The sequence below is a fragment of the Rhodamnia argentea genome, chromosome 2 (genome assembly GCF_020921035.1).
Source record: "Rhodamnia argentea isolate NSW1041297 chromosome 2, ASM2092103v1, whole genome shotgun sequence".
Taxonomy (NCBI): domain Eukaryota; kingdom Viridiplantae; phylum Streptophyta; class Magnoliopsida; order Myrtales; family Myrtaceae; genus Rhodamnia; species Rhodamnia argentea.
The window spans coordinates 29,610,208-29,628,036 of NC_063151.1; the positions used below are offsets into that span (position 1 = coordinate 29,610,208).

General features: G+C 39.5%; 3 protein-coding genes across 5 annotated transcripts; 2 read left to right on the forward strand and 1 right to left on the reverse strand.

Annotated features, from left to right (window-relative positions):
• The first annotated feature begins 5,308 nt into the window (after positions 1 to 5,308).
• LOC115735880 lies at positions 5,309 to 5,640 on the forward strand. The gene is given in 1 exon segment (XM_030667312.2): positions 5,309 to 5,640. A coding segment is annotated over 1 exon segment (279 nt). The 5' UTR covers positions 5,309 to 5,331; the 3' UTR covers positions 5,611 to 5,640.
• Positions 5,641 to 5,764: 124 nt separating this feature from the next.
• LOC115735897 lies at positions 5,765 to 7,927 on the reverse strand. Its single transcript, XM_030667336.2, has 2 exons — positions 7,421 to 7,927; positions 5,765 to 6,542 (listed from the first exon to the last, which is right to left on the reverse strand). Exons 1-2 carry the CDS (start codon positions 7,925 to 7,927, stop codon positions 5,766 to 5,768), a joined length of 1,284 nt encoding a protein of 427 aa, XP_030523196.2. The 3' UTR covers position 5,765.
• A 2,422-nt stretch (positions 7,928 to 10,349) lies between these two features.
• On the forward strand, positions 10,350 to 17,297 carry LOC115735187 (WD repeat-containing protein DWA2-like). Of its 3 annotated transcripts, none has more exons than XR_007197393.1 (14): positions 10,350 to 10,518; positions 10,614 to 10,697; positions 10,778 to 10,910; positions 11,546 to 11,657; positions 11,737 to 11,836; positions 12,571 to 12,698; positions 13,202 to 13,271; positions 15,106 to 15,194; positions 15,307 to 15,352; positions 15,576 to 15,649; positions 15,734 to 15,807; positions 15,885 to 15,943; positions 16,848 to 16,961; positions 17,097 to 17,297. XR_007197393.1 is itself a non-coding variant. In XM_030666312.2 (13 exons), exons 1-13 carry the CDS (start codon positions 10,474 to 10,476, stop codon positions 16,887 to 16,889), a joined length of 1,056 nt encoding a protein of 351 aa, XP_030522172.1. In that variant the 5' UTR covers positions 10,350 to 10,473; the 3' UTR covers positions 16,890 to 17,297. The 3 variants fall into 3 exon arrangements, 1 of the variants encoding a protein (XP_030522172.1); XR_004014743.2 differs by having other exon boundaries at positions 16,848 to 16,954; positions 17,057 to 17,297; XM_030666312.2 differs by having other exon boundaries at positions 16,848 to 17,297.
• The last annotated feature ends 532 nt before the right edge of the window (positions 17,298 to 17,829 follow it).

Below are 17,829 nucleotides of genomic sequence, written 5' to 3' on the forward strand. Positions count from 1 at the left end.
GAAGTTTCGATTTCGACCCCAAATTTCTTTTTCTTTTTTGAAGAACGGACCCTGTAATAATTCTTACTTTTGTTTTATTTATGTTTTTGTGATTCAGAATAAACCGTTAATCCGACAATAAATTAATGACAATCGCATAATGTTTCTCTATCTTCTTTTGCTTTGTTTGACGCCAAACATGGACGCCTAAAATGAGGGATAGATGAAGTGGGATTAGTGGAGCGAGGCTCAATACCAAAAAAACTCCAACTTTAGCATTTATCCCAATTATATCCAAAACTTATTTCTGTTCCATAAAAAAAATAGTCAATTTTTATTTTTTTTTTTCAATTCTATTGCCCTAATATCCAAAAAAAAAAAACAAAAACATCAACTTTAGCATTTGTCTCAATTATATCCAAAACAATTTTTTTGTCTCATAAAAATCCTCAACTTTTACTTTTGTCCCAATTTTACAACCGTTAGCATTTCATCCATAATCACCATTAGTTAATCCTACGTGACATTTTCACGTCGCTAATGAGTTATACCTCAGCAAAGCTCACATGAAAAGAACCCCCAACTTCTCTTTTGTTGTATACTTCCCTTACATATTATCGGGAAATACAGAACTACTCAAGACAAAGCCTTTCGGATTCTCTCCAGCACTCAACGACCCAAAGAATGGATAGATGTGGAGATCTGATATTTGGACAAATGATATCGAATCTCGTCGTCCGGGAAATCTGCTGTTTTCGAATTTCAAAGATTCATTGGTAAGTTCGGCTAGAAAATTCGAGTCATGTAGGATTAACTAACGATGGTTATGAACGGAAGGCTGACGGTGGTAGAATTTGGACAAAAATAAAAGTTGAAGAATTTTTATAAGACAAAAAAAAAAACGGACATAATTTAGACAGATGCAAAATTTGAGGATTTTATGGGTATTATGCCAATAAAATTGAGACAAAAGTAAAAGTTATAGGTATTTTTATGAGATAAATTTTTTTTGGATATAATTAGGATAGATATTAAAGTTGAAATTTTTTTTAGTATTAAGCCCGCGAAGTGAAGAAGATTAAGGTAATTTAACAAAACAAGTGCGTGATGCACTGCACGCTGTGAATCCGTGATTAATTAATTATGTGTTTTTTTTTCTAACAGTCATGTGAAACAAGAATCATTAAAAAACGAGAAAGGCAAAAAGGTGGCGGGGAGAGATTCTTATTCTTCGCATGGGCAACTCCACTCTTTTTGTTTTTGTCATCTGCCTTCATTTAGATTCTAAGGGGCGTGTTTGTTTCGGAGGAAATTTCATGATAAAATAAACAAAAAATGACACAAATATTTCATGAATTTTGATCAAATGTGCAATACGATCTGTGAATTTTTGATTTATTTGATGTGATCCCTAAACTTTTGGCACGTTTTTAATTTAGTTCCTGACCTATAAGAAAATGTTCAATATTGTCGTGTCCATTAATTCAAGTTCAAGGACAAATACAATTCAGGTTTTAAATTAAACATGTACCAAAAATTTATAGGCCGCATCAAACAAATTAAAAATTCATGGACCATATTACATATTGGACTGCAGTTAATGGACCACATTGAATAGATTAAAAGTTCAAGGAATCATATTGCACAATGAACCAAATTTCATGGACCATTTGTGTTATTTTTCCTAAAGGAAAATACATTTCGGGAAGTCATTTTTTTTTTTTCAGAAAAATGCTTTGCCCTTTTCAAGTTAAGGGACTCATTTTACTGACATTAAGAGTGCATCTTTTCTTTGACCATAAATGATTTTTCATTGATTGATCATTTTCAACAAACAAAATGACTGAAAGTCCGAAAAAAAAACACATTCGCGGAGAATCTTTTCACTCAAAACAAACATCCGATGCGCGATTAGGGTTTCCGCCTTCCCTATTATCGGGTTCTTCAAACGGGAAAAATCGAGCAGGGAAACATTAGGCACACTACGATCATATCATATTACAAAACCGGCAGACTAAGTTATTTGTCGGAATTTTGCTAATGGGTCATTGAGTACGACTCGTTTGATTAACCGAAACCCACTTAAAGATCCGCTCTTAGGTATGGTCCGCCACTGAGGGAGAGAACACTGCATACAGACAAAGATTGCTCGAGTCGAAATCCCACCGAGACCACCTTTTATGGACAGAACGAGGTCAGATTCAAAATCCCCATGATGGGAACATCGCTTCCTTACTATTTAACGTTGTAATCATCTCCCTAATTTTCATGTTATTGTCGTGCGAACCCTACCGAGCAATTCGATGTACGGTTTTCCCATATGACAATCATTTTGGACTTTTGATAAAACCACACCGTTGCGATGTCTTAGCCCCGCTTTTTCCCCGAATCATAACGTTACACAGGAAACGAGCTCTTTAACGAGTCATGATGAAGGAAGTATCATTGTCGGTTTGAAAAAAGGAAATTCGACCTTGGATTCCTGCCTCTCTCTCTCTTTTTTTCTCGTTATCCAGCAGTACCCCGCTGCATTGGAAATGTTCCTAGTCAACTTATTTTGTTTGTTCAATATGATCGTTGAACTATTGTTGAATGTTCAATTTAGTCTTTTCGTTTGTTCAAACGACCAACCCGATAATATTTGATGGCGTGATGTATTATATACCTGAGTTTGATTTTTAAAGATGACGAGTCAACGTGTCCATCTTTTTATCTATCTAGTTTAGCAAAGGAAAAAAGAAAAATTAGGGTGTTAACATGTTCATCTTTATTTGGTGTTGTAGATTATTATTATTGTATCTTGATTTGAGATGAATAGCTAACGTGTATAATCCATAAGTAACTTCTTTTTTGTCCACCGTTCATGCTCAATGAACCGAAAACCACGTCAACAGTTTTTTCTTAATTTTAAAGTAAAAAAGGACGACTTTGAGCATTTTCTTACGACCCAAAGACTAAGTTGAATATTTACTTATTCAAGGGCCAAATTGGACAAATTAAAGGTCCAGAAATAACGCTGCATATTGAGCCAAAGTTTAAGAACTATTTGTGTGATTTTCCCTTTTGCATCCTACCATCAAGTTGCCCAATTTTCCTTTTTCTTTTTAAAGGATTATGTTAGAAAGTGCTCTTGATAGACAACTAAAAACGCAGATATTGTACCAAGTGCTGACTATCCTCGTGATAGGCACAGTAAATGCTTTGAAAATTAAATATTTTTTCTTTAAGTATGTTTAAGTTTAACCTTACATGATTTGAAAATTAAAAAGTGTTTCGGGAGCACCGGTCGAGTCTTTGTATTTGTAACTGTTTGACCATTTGTGTTTTACGTAAATGGACAAGAAATACCATGTAGAATCTCTCTTTTATTGAGAAAATATGCCACGCGGGCGTACTTTATTAGAATTAATTAATCAAGTGCTCTTATTTTTAAATGGGAAACTTGACATTAACGGTCTCCGAACTTAAATCAAACATATAATATCATTCATTGAATTTTCATTTATTCATTGTGATTCTCGAGTTATCGATAATTATTAAATCCAATCCTCTCAAACAATAAATCAAACGTATAGCCCTATGTGTCGAGGTGTAAATCCTATTGACGGCTTCTTTGTAAGAGATTATCATACATTGAGTTGAATTGTTAATGATTTTTCACAAATGATGAGTCGATATATCTGTCTTTTTAACCATCTAGTTTGAAAAGTAAAAATGAAGGGGCTTCAAATATACCAAGTGAAGATTTATTTTTTTGAGGTGTAAATTTTCTTTGCCTACTGTCCAAAAGTATTAAGTCCCACTAACAGATTTCATTAACTTGAATTAATGAAATGACAACATTAAATATTTTCATATAAGCTAAGAATTATATTAAATATTGACTAATAGTGTACTAATCACATTGAATAAATTAAAAATCCAAAAACTATATTACAAATTGAGTTCAAACTTAGAAATTATTGGTGTCAATTTCCCTTTTTATTTATTGAACACATACTCAAAGACTCTATTTGGAAAAGGACAGAAAAAAAAGGGGATATAATTAAACGTGGAGAATAAATGATAGTCAACCCAAGTCACTAGTCCGAAACTCAAGAATTTATATTAGAGATATGTTAATTAGAACTCCTAAAACTTGTGATCAAAGTGCAATTGAGTTCTCAAACTCGTAAAAAGTGCAATAGAGTCCTAAAATTTGTCAAATTAGTGCTATCGAATCATTCCGTTAACTCTATCCAACTTGGCTAACGAAAAATGTTTAGCTAGCTTGTTTTTAATATTTTCTCTCGCCTACGTGTCGATGATGTAGCTAAATCAACATCATTTTGATCTAAATTTGATTTTCAATATAATTTTTATTTAAATTAATCTTAAAAATAAACTATAAAAAAAAGGGATTTGTAGAACTAGCAGCTTCGGCCCCCGCCAAGACACTGGCGGCGTTGTACAGTCCACCTGCAACCGGTCAGCAAGACGGAGACCCTATTCCTAACACAAAGAAAGCCACGGGCCGGGAACCGAACCCGGAAGTCATTTCCGACAGAGCCTTGAGGGAAATTCTGTGAGCTCGGAATACTCCGACCTAGAAGAAGGAATCAGACATGACTTTATTGCCTCAGTGAATCGCAAAGTATGGCACAAAATCTTCTCGTCCGTGTTCTTTTTCAGGAAGCATTGCCACTGCATGCCATACAAAATTTCCTTTCGCCCCTAAATTTAGCAAGGGATGATCTTCTCTATATGGTACAAAACAATCCTCTAGATTTGGGCAAGGTTCGCCGGCCCTCGCCCAAATCTGGATGACGGCCAGCAGGCCCTCATTTGCGGTTGGCAAGGGTCATCGGCCCTTAGGCATGGCCCAGCGATCCCGGCGCCGACCACTTCCCACCATCGCCGGCGGAGGCGAGGCCAGCAAATATTTATTTTATTTTATTTTTAGCTTATTTTTAAATTAATTTAAATAAAATTATGTTAAAAATCAAATTCGAACCAAAATGACGTTGTTTTAATCATGTCATCGCCACATAGGTGAAAAAAATATTTAAAAAAATCACGTTAGTATTTTTCGTTAGCCAAGTTGGATGGAATTAACGGAAAGATTCGATTGCATTAATTTGATAATTTTTAAGACTCAATTGCACTTACAAAATAAATTTTAAAATTCAATTGCGATAAGTTCTAGGGGTTTTAATGAATATATCATGACGCGATTAACTAATTACACGTGGCAGCAAAGTAACCCCATCACGTCAGCAACAGCACACACGTGTCAGAACAACTTGGGACCTGCAAGTCGCCTCTACGGTGCAACTTCGAATAATTCATCATTTTCCGAGAAACCGAAGACAAATGGAGGAGATGCGGGAGACGCAGAGGAAGGAGCAGGGGAGACAGAGCGAGCCACCGCACGTGACGCCTTTGAAGCCGTTGACCCACGATGCTTATGGCGGCGGAATGTACGGCAAGGACGATCAAGGCCAGCAGGAGCAGCCGACGAGCAGGCCGCCCGCCAGCGACACGTAGAGCGCCGATGGGCCGGTCGGGCCCCCGGTCCAGCCCAAGCACAGGTCGCCTCCCTCGACCGGGGACAGGGACCTCGATATCACTGGCCAGTCGTACATTCAATAATTTTGATTTGGTCGCAGTTTCTGGTTTATTTATTTCTCTCTGTTTTTGTTTTTGTTTTTGTTTTTTTGGTTTTTTGTGGATGTTTCTATGAGGGGAAAATAGGAAACGAAAAATGTAATCGCCGATGACCAAAAATTACATCAAGAATGTGATTTTCATTGGACAATCGCCAGGCCCAGGCTACATATTTCCTTCGAGGACGGCGCGTCCCAATTTGCAGTCCGACCCTTCAAGTCCTCGAATTCACTCACGCACTCCTCCAACCGCAGACCCCGAATTCTCTTCCTCCCACGCGCCACCTCCTTCCCCGCGACCCCGTCGAACATCCTCTCCCACCCCTTCTCCCACGGCCCACGCGCGTCGCACAGCTGGAGGCTCCCGTTCTCCCAGTTGGTCCAGCTCCACCACCTGTCCATCGACCGCATCGCACGCGCCACGCACCTACCCCGGCACGCCGCCGTGCAAGGCCTGCACTTGGCCCCGCTGAGCGGACCCCGGCTCGACATCGCGGCCACCGGCACGCCATAGCGAGTCGGAGGGAACGCGTACCGACGGTCGGTAACGACGCAGAAGGGCACGCGCTTCGCCACGTGGGGCACGCGCCGGGCTCGGAGTTGGGCTCGGAACGCGGCCTCCGAGTTGAGCTGGCGGAACCCGGCCGAGTCGAGCCGCGGGATCAGCGACAGGCGCGAGAGGGCAGCGATTGACGTGCCAAGATCGCCTACGCCGAGCCTATCGTTCAGACCGCCGTAGTTGGAGCCCTGTGGGACCACATATTTGCCCGGTACAAAGTGTTCGGGGCCCAAGGGGGCGGTCCAGAATCCGTCCACTCGGGTTCGGACTATCCAGTCGTAAGTGAAGTTGTTTTGGGTTTGGTAGGCTCGGATCATGTCGAGGCAACCCTCGACTAAGTTGAAGTATTGAAGAAGGCCCTGCATTGAGTGCAAATGATCAAAGCTAAAACTACAAGCATAGGGAAAAAATTTGAAGAATATGTGATCACTATTGTATATTTATAGTCATAGTGAAGATAATATAATCAATTTTGTCAGAAGGTACACTTCTGACGATAATTCCTTAACTTAGGGCCAGTTTATTTTACGGAAAACTCAAGATTTAAAAAATATATTTGAAGAAATAATTGGTTATATCACTCAAAAAAATTAATCAACGAAAAATATTTTCATTATCGATAACAATTTATAATTAACTATTTTCATGAGTCATAAAATTATTTTTAATTAATTCATTTTTAAAAGTGATGCAGATGAGTATTTTTCGAATTTTTTTTCCAAATCTTGAATTTTTCATGAAACAAACGCACCCTTAATGATTTTCCCTCTACAAGTTTTTATCTTTTATTAGATAGTTCATTGAAGTGGAATTTATTTTACAGGTTTTATTAACTTAAATATTTGAGTTTAAATTTGAAGAAATAAATAAGAATATCTTTAAATGATAATTAACTTATCTCGTTAATTAAAAATGTGACATGAATTTTAGAAGAAAAAAATTTTGTTTAAAAATCAAACCACATATATATTTATATTGTCTATGCTTTGAATCAATAACTTACATCATTTGATTAAATTTTACTTACGAAAATAAATATACAAAATGATTACTCTTAGAAATTCAAATTTAGCCTCTTCCTTTACATTGGAATAAAGATAGTTAGAGAGAAAAGTTGAAATGAAAAAACACAAAACATTCAAATTGTTGTTGACTAAAACGTAATTCAATTTCGTTGAATGAAGACAGAAATATTAAGCAAGAGCTAGAGAGGGGGAGAAAAACGAAACCACCCGACCTGAATGCCACTGGGGGAGTTGAGGCCGGTGAGAACTCGGGCCTGCGACTCAGTCTCGCAAATCCGCTCGGGACGGAAAATGCGCACGGCAGCAATCCTCGGCGACTCCTTCAGCAGCAACAACTTGTACGAGTTCTCGTCGTACGGGCTATGCAAGAACAGATCCGAGTTGGGATGCCCCTTGAGTATGTGCTCCACGATGGAGGGCCCGGTCAGCTCGAACCGCCGCGCTGCTCCCACCAAGCAGACTGCCATTCTCGACTGGTCCAGCTCAGGTCTCCGCTCTGCCTGAGCCTCTGCCGTGCTGTTCTTCAATGGTGGCAGTGACCTTGGTTTGACGGGGGGCTCCGAGCTGCGAGGGGTGAGGAGGAGGAGGAGGGAGGAGTCTGGATGGAGAAGCGTAAGGAGAGAGAGGGTGGAAACGGTGGTTATCATGACAAGGAGACACGAATCGAGGGACGGCAGCCGCGATGAGGGCGACGAAGATCTTCGGGCGATCATGTGCATGGTGATCTGTGGTGGGAATTCGAGCATTTTTCTTCTCGTTTGGTTGAGGAGGAAGATGACGGTGCCATGTTTAGATCAGATCAACGTCTTCCAAGGTTTTCAAGTCAACTAAGCCAGTATCGAAGGGTACTACATCTCGGGGAGGTTTATGTGGAGGAAATGGTACTGCCGTATCCATGTGCCTAAGTTGACTTTGATTATTCATAGGTCATGATAAACGAGTCGGAGGGACATTCCGGGAGGAAGTCGAGTGTTGACTTTAGTGGAATAAGCCGCGTTCTGCTCGGGACGGATGACGTGCCTAAGATTGTCCATATATAACTAGCACAAGTTCACAACTCCATCAAGACTCGAGAACAGTGACTTTTGGGAAAAATTATAAAAAAAATCCTAACCTATTATACTTTTGTCAATTCAGTTCTAAATCTTTTTTTTGTACCAATTCTGTCCTAAGCCTTTTGCATTTAGACCGATTCAGTCTATTTGACCAACTTTGACCGTCGGTGCTGACGTGGACTCGATCGACCCTGACGGGAAACTTTTCATAATTTTTAAATATTTTTAAAATTTTTTTATTGATCTTTCTTTTATTTAACTGTTCATCTTCTTCCCCTCAATTTGTTCAACTTGTGACCACTGTAAGTGACTTTTCCAATTACATGTCGAAAGCTTAAGCAAATGGATGTCATAAAAAGGATAGTATTTGCCAGAACCCTATGCTAACCGTATGGGATAGAAATAAAAAATGGCACCCTCAGATCGCTGTCTAGTTTCCTAATAAGGACAGCAGCAGCCGTGCGAAGCTAATCCACCCATGGCTGCGGCGAGGCTGACCTCACGCAGCCATGGCATCGCATCGCCGTCATTGGGCAAGGTTCGGTCTCTCTCGAATTTGGTGATGCTTGGCTGTTGCCATTGCTGGGTGAGGCCGGACCTGCCCAAGCTGCTTGTCTTCCACGCCGTCGACATTACCCGTGCCTCCTCCAAGCAGACCGAGGCCAAGGTTGACATCCACCGCCCTCCCCCCTCCAGCTTTGCCCATCTGTGACATCAACTCCATCACGAGCCATGGATCCTCATCGACAAGAACGACAAGTATAATGAGAAGGACAGTCATGGTGTCGCCGTTGCTTGGTGAGGTCGAGCTCGCCCAGCGACAGGGAAATGACGCCATAGCTATGCGAGATCAGCCTTGCCCAACTACGGCAGCGGCACCAGGGTCCGACGAGAACTCTCTGGAGAAAGATGCCAGCGACCTCTTGGAGAAGGGAAGGAAGAAGATAAACAGTAAAGACAAAAAAGGAAAGAAAAGGAAAAATTAAAAAATTAAAAATGTATATTAGATATAGTTAAAAATTGCCTAGTCATCGTTGCCTGACGTCCACGTTAGCATTGACCAATTAAAGTTGCTCGGATGGATAAAATTGATAAAAATACAAAAAAGTTTAGAACTAAATTAGCACAAAAAAAAGTTTAAAATTGAATTGGCACAAATGCAAAAGATTTAGGACTGAATTGATAAAATTAAAAAGTTTATGACTAAATTAGCAAAAATGCAATAGGTTTATGACTTTTTTGACAATTTTCCCGTGTCTTTTGTATTATATTCGAGCACTGACCAAAAGCTTTGGACCAAAATAGATGAAAAAGGCAAAGGGGAAAGACTTGTCACGAACTAAAATTGACCGGGATTATTTTTCAATATATGTTCGGTAAATCAGCCATAAAAGATTTGCATTTGTGTACCGAGTCCGAGCTTTCATGTCGCCCACAACTTAGGTTGCATTTATTTCGCAGAAATTGAATGATAACATTTTCTTGGCAATAATATTTTGTATCGCTTACAAAAATGAATAAATGAAAAATATTTTTATCGTCCATAAAAACGTTTAGATAATGAAAATTTATTTATTGATTAATTATTTCAAGCAATATAAGAAATTGCTTTTAAGAAAATATTTTTTTGAATTATTCGTTTTTCGAGAAGCAAATGGAGCCTTATGAAAGGGAAAAAAAATTGAAGTTTTATTAATGGAAGCGGGGCTGCAAAATGGAATTATTTGCTCAGGTTCATCTATTTGCACTTCGTGCTAGTTATAGGCCTAGTGTTCAATATATGGTCCGCGACCCTGGATCCGTGCGAGCATCTCTCCATTTGCAGAGTTAATGAGCAGCACGGGTGGAAATGCTGGTTCCGTGGGTAGCAAGACACAGGAAGAGTGAGTTCGTGTCCTTGTCTTACCTTCTTCGGACAAAAGACTGTTTCGGCTTATGATCCCTTCAAACTCTGGTCTGAGCTCGCATTAGTTGGGCCGCAGGCCCATTTACTGATCTTAGCCCACATTGGTTCGTATGGGCCGTAGGGGCCTATTCACGACATCATCTCAGTTCACAGGTCGCACCAAGAGAGAGATAGTGAGAGAGAGAGAGAGAGAGAGAGAGAGCGAACATGTGAGTACCAGAGCAAACGGCAAAAGAGGAAAAGCATGCGACTCGGCTAAGTTGGTTCAGCTCAATTGCAGTCCGCGATCACAGTCGCCGCATCAATGCAGGGAGGATCATCGGGCATTGGCTACGGTCTCAAGTACCAGGTCCGCTCCGTCAAAACCCTTGTCGTCCCTCCCGCCAAATCTCTCCTCGACCTGGTTTCGTCGTTCTCCTGACGATTCTCCGTTGATCTTCGCAGGCCAGATGCATCTCCGATGTGAAAGCGGACACTGACCACACCAGCTTCCTCACCGGAACTCTCAGCCTCAAGGAAGAAAATGAGGTTCGTGTCACGCGACTTTCCGTAAAAAAAAAATTTCGCGGGCTTCGAAGGTCGAATCTAATCAACGTGTTCTCTGTCAGGTCCATTTGCTGAGGCTTTCATCGGGCGGTACGGAGCTGATTTGCGAGGGCTTGTTCTCGCATCCGAACGAGATCTGGGACCTCTCTTCCTGTCCCTTCGATCAGCGCATCTTCTCTACTGTTTTCTCTACTGGTGATTGATCGATCCCACGATCTGCTTGAATGATATTATGGTCACTCTGTCAAATGTGCCCGCACTTTGGTTTAATTTGTTTTTCTGAGCCTCGATGGTATGATTGTTTATACGTGTTCTACTGCATGCATTGTCCATGGCTAACCTGCAATTATTGTTCTTCAGTATCGATGTCTTCGCCCAGTTAGACTTGACTCCATCATTTGGAGTGAATTATCCTTTGTACGAAACACTTTCACCGCGTTTTCTGTTGCATAAATTCTATTCTTTCATGAAGTTTGTAATTTCATTTGTTTTTGTCCCGTTAAATTCCTTAACCTCTCTGCCCTTGTTTACTATGGATGCTTCAAGGGTGTGCGAATCACTAAATGGTGATCGTTTGCTGCTCCAGTGGATGATTGAAGAAGTCTGTTTATGACAACATTATTGTATGTAATGTAATGATTTTTCATTGGAGTGGCGTCATAAGAATTAAACCCAAGGCAGGCAATTTTACTTATGAACTGTTGTTGCCCTTGATGAATCATCGTTCAGCTACAGTGTACTTTTTTTTTCAGCTGACTTTGTTGAATGACAATATTCGTTGAGGTTGAAGGACTAGTTCAAGTGTTTTGAAACTCGTCCTATTGTTGAAGGTGAATCTTACGGAGCCGCTATATGGCAGATTCCAGAGTTGTATGGACAGTTGAATTCTCCTCAGTTGGAAAAAATTGCCTCACTTGATGCACATTCACGAAAGATCAGTTGGTGGGCTTCTTCGAGGTCTCTCTATTTTGTCATTTGAAAACTTTACTTTGCTTGCTGACTTAGGCAATGCCTGCAACAGCGTACTCTGGTGGCCATCTGGACGGCATGACAAGTTAGTTAGCATTGATGAGGAAAACATCTTCTTATGGAACTTAGATTGTTCAAGAAAGTCAGCTCAGGTATATTCAAATGGAACCTCTCTACTGGTTACTTCTTTAAGAATGAAATGGAGTATATAGTTCTCCATACATTCTTTAGACATTTATAAGTAATATAGCTCCTTTGCGATTTCCTTTAAATTCTGTGACGTAAGACAACTAAAAGTGGAAATAGGGAGAGAGAAGTAAATGGATACTTATATTGACGTGGTCCAGAGTCACTTTATGTGATGGAGATACAATGTTTTGTACACATGAAGACCATTGAGCTCTTTTTTGCGTGGAGTTCTAGTGATCGCTTATTTGACTACATGGGACTCTTATATATGGCTTTCACATGAGTGTTCTAGTTGATGTTGAAAATGGATAATCCTTGTTTGGTTGTATGGAGATTGGTGAAGTACCAATTGATGCAGTGTGTTTGTGATAGTATTTGTGGGAGATGGACAGTAGGAAGAGTGACAAGTAGTCATCTATGTCTGCATGCCTCTTATAGCTTTTATCCTATCCTCTCTTTTTGAGAAAATGGTGTATTTATATGACACAGCCATTTAACATCCTTGGTGGAAAACTGAGAAAAACATGCTCTACTTTGGGTCCATCTCAGTGCTTAAATTAGTCTGTAGATGCATAAGTGTTGTCTTTGCATGCCTTACCTTTATCCTATTCAAGAAAAGCAATCTTGCACTGCATCCTTTGTCCTTAATTCTTATCCTTATGTGCTGATCCTTATTCAGGTCTTGTTTCAATTCTAGGTCCAGTCACAGGAGTCAGCTGGTATGCTGCACTACCTCTCTGGTGGAGCATGGGATCCTCATGATGTAAATACTGTAGCTGCAGCCTGTGAATCATCAATCCAGTTTTGGGATCTTCGGACTATGAAGTAGGTTGCGTCATCCTATCCACATATGATGCATAGGGTCTAAGTGAGATGGGACCACCTTTTCTATTTGCGGTTGGTTAATGAACTTTGTCCGGATCATGTATTGGTTCTGTTAAGTACTCTATTCATAGTGCAGTCAGAACTTACCCGAGAAGGAATTTCGATACCTTAGGATTGTAACTATACGGCCGCCGTTCATTTTAAAATTTTCACTGTTTTTCTTTGTGCATATTTTTCTTCCAAAGAAGTAAAAAAAATGCAATAACCAGTTAAACCGGAAGTAATTGTCTTTCCTTTGATTTCTTTTTAAAGGTGAACATGCCATTTGCCACTTGGGACAAATTTTCAGGTGGTATACCCCAGTTGCCAATTATAGTTATAACTTTGAGGGGTAATAAACTGAAATGGAGCTAGCTTGAGTTTCGCTTGCTTAGTTTCTTCTAATCCTGTGGAGATTCTACAAGTTTCTGGAATGTGTGCTGACAGGCTTCATATGGTGACAGGAAAGCAAATTCACTAGAATCTGTCCATGCTCGTGACCTGGATTATGACACACGAAAGAAGCACTTACTTGTAAGAAAGCAACCGTGGAATCCAGTCTCTATCTTCATGCATATTTGATTCATTGCTGATGTTAATTAGATTAATAGAGGATGTTTCACAAACATTTTAGCATATGCATTCACTTAGAATCAATTTATGACTTTGAAAAAAAGTTGATCTGAATTGCATCTGAGGCTAGACTGATACTTTCCTTTTGATATTAGTTCCACTTGATGTACTGCTAGTGTGTAGGGACAATCTTTCTGCAAGATTAAAAGGTTAAGAGAACAGGGATTTTGATTAAACTTGGTTTCCAATCTGCAGTGGATAGAAGAGTCTAGTAACTTATTGTTTCATTTGGAAATGGCAGCCAGTTTCAGCTAAAGTAGCTTACTTGGATATGACTACCTACTTATTATTAGTATGAATAGGCTAGGCATGAAGTGTAAGTCTATTTCACGCCCATTTTATCAGCTTGGGGGAAGAATCATGTTCCATGAATTATTGAAAGATGCCAGCATATTGACTGAGCACCAATTTGATGAATTACGCAATCCACAATAGGTAATGAAGAACTTGAATATAGGGAGATTTCAGGACATTGCTCGGATAAAAATGGTGAATCACGTATTTCTGTTTGATATCCAAGCACAAGCTACATAAATTTATCCGAATAGGAAGCTAGTTATATGCGTTCTCTGGCAGCCAAATCACCTGCTATATTAATGAGCAATGAGGGCTTAGATTGATGAACGGTGCACCCTGTTTGCAATCAGTTGAGACTCTTATCACATGGTTTGTTCAGTAAATTTGGGTAAGGAATCTCGTTTAGATGAAGTCAGGAAGTCAATCTGAAGAAATACGTGAAGTATGTGGACCTTTTAGAGAAGACAGCGTTAGGAAGGGGTATAGCATAAAACATCCCTATTAAAATATCACTTAATGGGAAGTATGTCTGGTGAAGTAGTATGCTATCCTTAATTTGTTCCTTGAAAAGCAGATGCGTCACGTATAATAATGGCAATAGAATATATTCTACGATGGATCACCTGTACAAGTAACTTCCTTGAACAAGTTACTTTCTAGTTTGGCACATGGTAAGTATCATTGACTTTGTTTCCAGAGATGAATGATTTTTCCCGGAAGTTGACATGGTTGATGTCTGGCTCCACTAATTTTTCTTGAGGGAGCTGGCACTATGAACTACCTGGTGTGACGAAGAGTGAGCAACTGTAGCAATAAGCATTTGTGTGTATTATGTATATCAGAACCACTGATGTAGTATCAGGAATTTAGTGGGGAGTCCTCAAGGATGTGAATTAGGTTCTTTGTGATGTCATGGCATGCCATGATGCAGTTTGCAGTCTGCTTCTTTTTAGGAAAGGGACTGCATAGACTGGAGGGCATTTAGTCTTTCGATTAGAGTGATCACACTGTTGAGTTCTCTATCCTGTTATGGATACTCAATACTAATATCGTAGCCATGTCAAGGAAAGTTTTTCTTTTTCATTGCTTCATGGCGATTACTACCTGCATTCCACTAAACAGCACTATTGTAATGTTTGTGTCCAATAAACGGATGAAGTCGTGCATTGTAACAAGAGAATTCATGTCATTTCAAGATTTAAGGATGTCTAAGCGTTGAAAGATGATTTTACGCGAGCTTACTCATAGCTGTATGGTTGCCTTGAGATCATCCATGCGAAACTCAACATTCAAATATTCTCTTTTTAATTTTGAGAAAATTGCACATACTTTTTTTTTTCTTGCTGTGGGTCCCCTCGCTTCTAGAGAATAGCATAGAATATATATCATCTGTTCATGTCCTCTTTTTGTTAAATAAAATTGCTTCCATTTGTTACAGGTTACCTCCGAGGATGAATCTGGTGTACGTGTATGGGATCTCAGAATGCCTAAAGCTCCTATTCAAGAGCTTCCTGGTCACACACACTGGTACAGTATTGTATTCCATCTGTTTTAATTTTGACAGTTATGTGATCTATGGACGATTTATCATACTCAAATTCCAAAATTTCTCCCTGTAACATGCTCAAATTTTTGGCAGGACTTGGGCAGTTAGTTGTAATCCTGAGTACGGAGGACTGATTCTGGTTCTCTCTCTCTCTCTCTCTCTCTCTCAAACTCGCATCATGAACACAAAAAGATGGATGTTTATTGTATTATGAGAGTTTGCAAAGTGTTTTGACTTGTGGAGGCTTGCATTTCGAATCAGCTTCATTCATGTCTATGTTAATCTTCCCTGCAGCAAATCTGTTTCTTTCCTCTTAGATTGTTCCAGTCTCAGTAATTTTTCAATTGAAAATGTTGTTACAGAGTGCAGGTACAGACTCAGCTGTCAATTTGTGGTGGTCATCTGCTGTGAGTAGTGATGAGCTGATATCTGAAAGGTTAAATTCTTCATTGTGCATCTGAAAACTGTCTCTTTTTCATTTCGAGATAAGTCAAAGATTCTCTATACTTAACTTTTGCAGGCTAATTGACTCGCCTACCAGAAAGCTCGATCCATTGCTCCATTCATACAATGACTATGAAGACAGTGTTTATGGTAACTGCTGTGGCACTGAAATTCTTTAAGCACTAGCTATCTGTTTAGCAGGCTAATTAATTTAACTGTTGATGTAGGCCTAGCATGGAGTTCACGAGAACCATGGATTTTTGCATCATTGTCATATGATGGGAGGGTAAGCACTATAGACGTTGATAAGTAAACTATGGATAATCCAGAAGTTTTTTTCCTTCATGGGCCGTTTGTTGCTGGCATTGCTCAGGGTGATGACTATTATTTTAAGTGCTTTTTAGCTAAAAACAAGGTTTCATTTCAGCAACCTGGCTAATATGAACCATAGTTTTCCATACCTGGTATGGCCCAAAAACTTTATCTCTATTGAAACATGATAAGTGCAGCCAATGGCCAAATGCTTTTTCACATCGGCATGGGGTTTTAGTGAAAGTGTTTTCCGGGAATTAGTTTTCCTAACATTCACCCGTTTGGTTCGCCGAAAATGACTAAGTCAACAAAAAACACTTTCTGAATCTGCTCCTCTCGAAATTTTTAATTTTTAATATGTTAACGTTAAATATTTTAACATCTATATGTTTATTTTTTTTTTTTCTTCTCCCACTGCCGGTTGCTGAGCCTTGGCGATGGCGGGTCGGCTGGCAAGCCTCGAGCTCGTCCATGGCCGCCGTTGGTTGAAGTGGAGGAAGAAGGAAAGAAAAAAAAAATATTTAAAAATTCGATTTAATTTTTTTTTTGCTGAAATAAAGTGATGAGATTGAATATCTAAATGAGATCCAAACACAAAAAAACATTTTCGGTCGCGTATCACCAAATAAAGGAAAACAAATTCTCAGAAAGTATTTTCCTTTAACATCAAAACTTTCCCCAAACAAATGCACCCTAGGTATCGTTTGACATGCAACTCTGGTATTGCTGTTGATATATTAAGCATGTCGGGTTAAAAACTTTGACGGGTGTTTTTTGTTACTAGTATATGTACACTTCTGACAACAGAGAAGTGTTCATCTAAATTAATTATTGGAAAGTTTAACCAGTGGTAATCTTCTCTTTTTTCCTGAAAACAGGTGGTTATAGAATCAGTGAAGCCCTACCTGTCCAGAAAATGACTTCCGTGGCACCAAAATAATGTTCATTGCCCCTTTGCTGTCCTGGCATTTTACATCTGGAGATGCTGCGATGTATTTCTTCTCGCTTTTCTGGTTGGTTAGGGAATTATTCTGCTTCTCATTTGATGAATTCTCGTTGTAGATTATTTTCTCCAATCATTGATTTTGAACATGTTATGATTGAGAGAGCATTCATCTTCTACCAAGCCATGGAAACGCTGGCTGATCTTTGGATCATTAGCGAGTGAAGTTCCCAACTGATTGAGGCAAGATGTGATAGGCCGTACATTCTTTCTGTAATGTATTCAATGAGCATAAACCTGACTGAAAAAAAAAAAAAAAATCATCGAATCGCTATAGAACTTTTGCCTGGTCATTTCTGCTTCCTGCCCAATTTTTTTACATTCCTGGAGTTCTTTATGTAGCGGCTACCTGCTTCCTCTATAGAGGCTGGCTCTTCATTTTATTTTCACCATTGATTGTCCAGAGAAAAATTCTTGCCCAATTGGAAGATAGTTGTTGTAGAGTAAGTCATCTCTGGAGCTGGTTAATCGATTACTTGCATCGTGCTTTCGTTTTCTTTAAGAGAGTATGTGCCTTTGGTTCTACTTGTCTAAGCTACCTCGTCCCAGTTACTGCTACTCTGGTGCTATTTTCATGTAACAGGTCATATGTTATTGCTGTAGTTGCAATTCCTAATTGTTTTATGCAAATTCTTGCAGAACCCTCTTATAGATTTGCCAAAATTGCCGCTTCCCTCTTACGGAAAAGAGGAGTCCTTGATCGGTATTGATTCCCAGTGCCGTAAAAGAAATCGACACGGGTCATTCGTTGACTGGTTGCTTACTGCATGTCGGAATTACCTTTGCCATTTTCACGCAGCCCGGTACCTGAAACTCCATCCTTCTTCTGTAATATGATGGTCGGCATTCAAACTCCC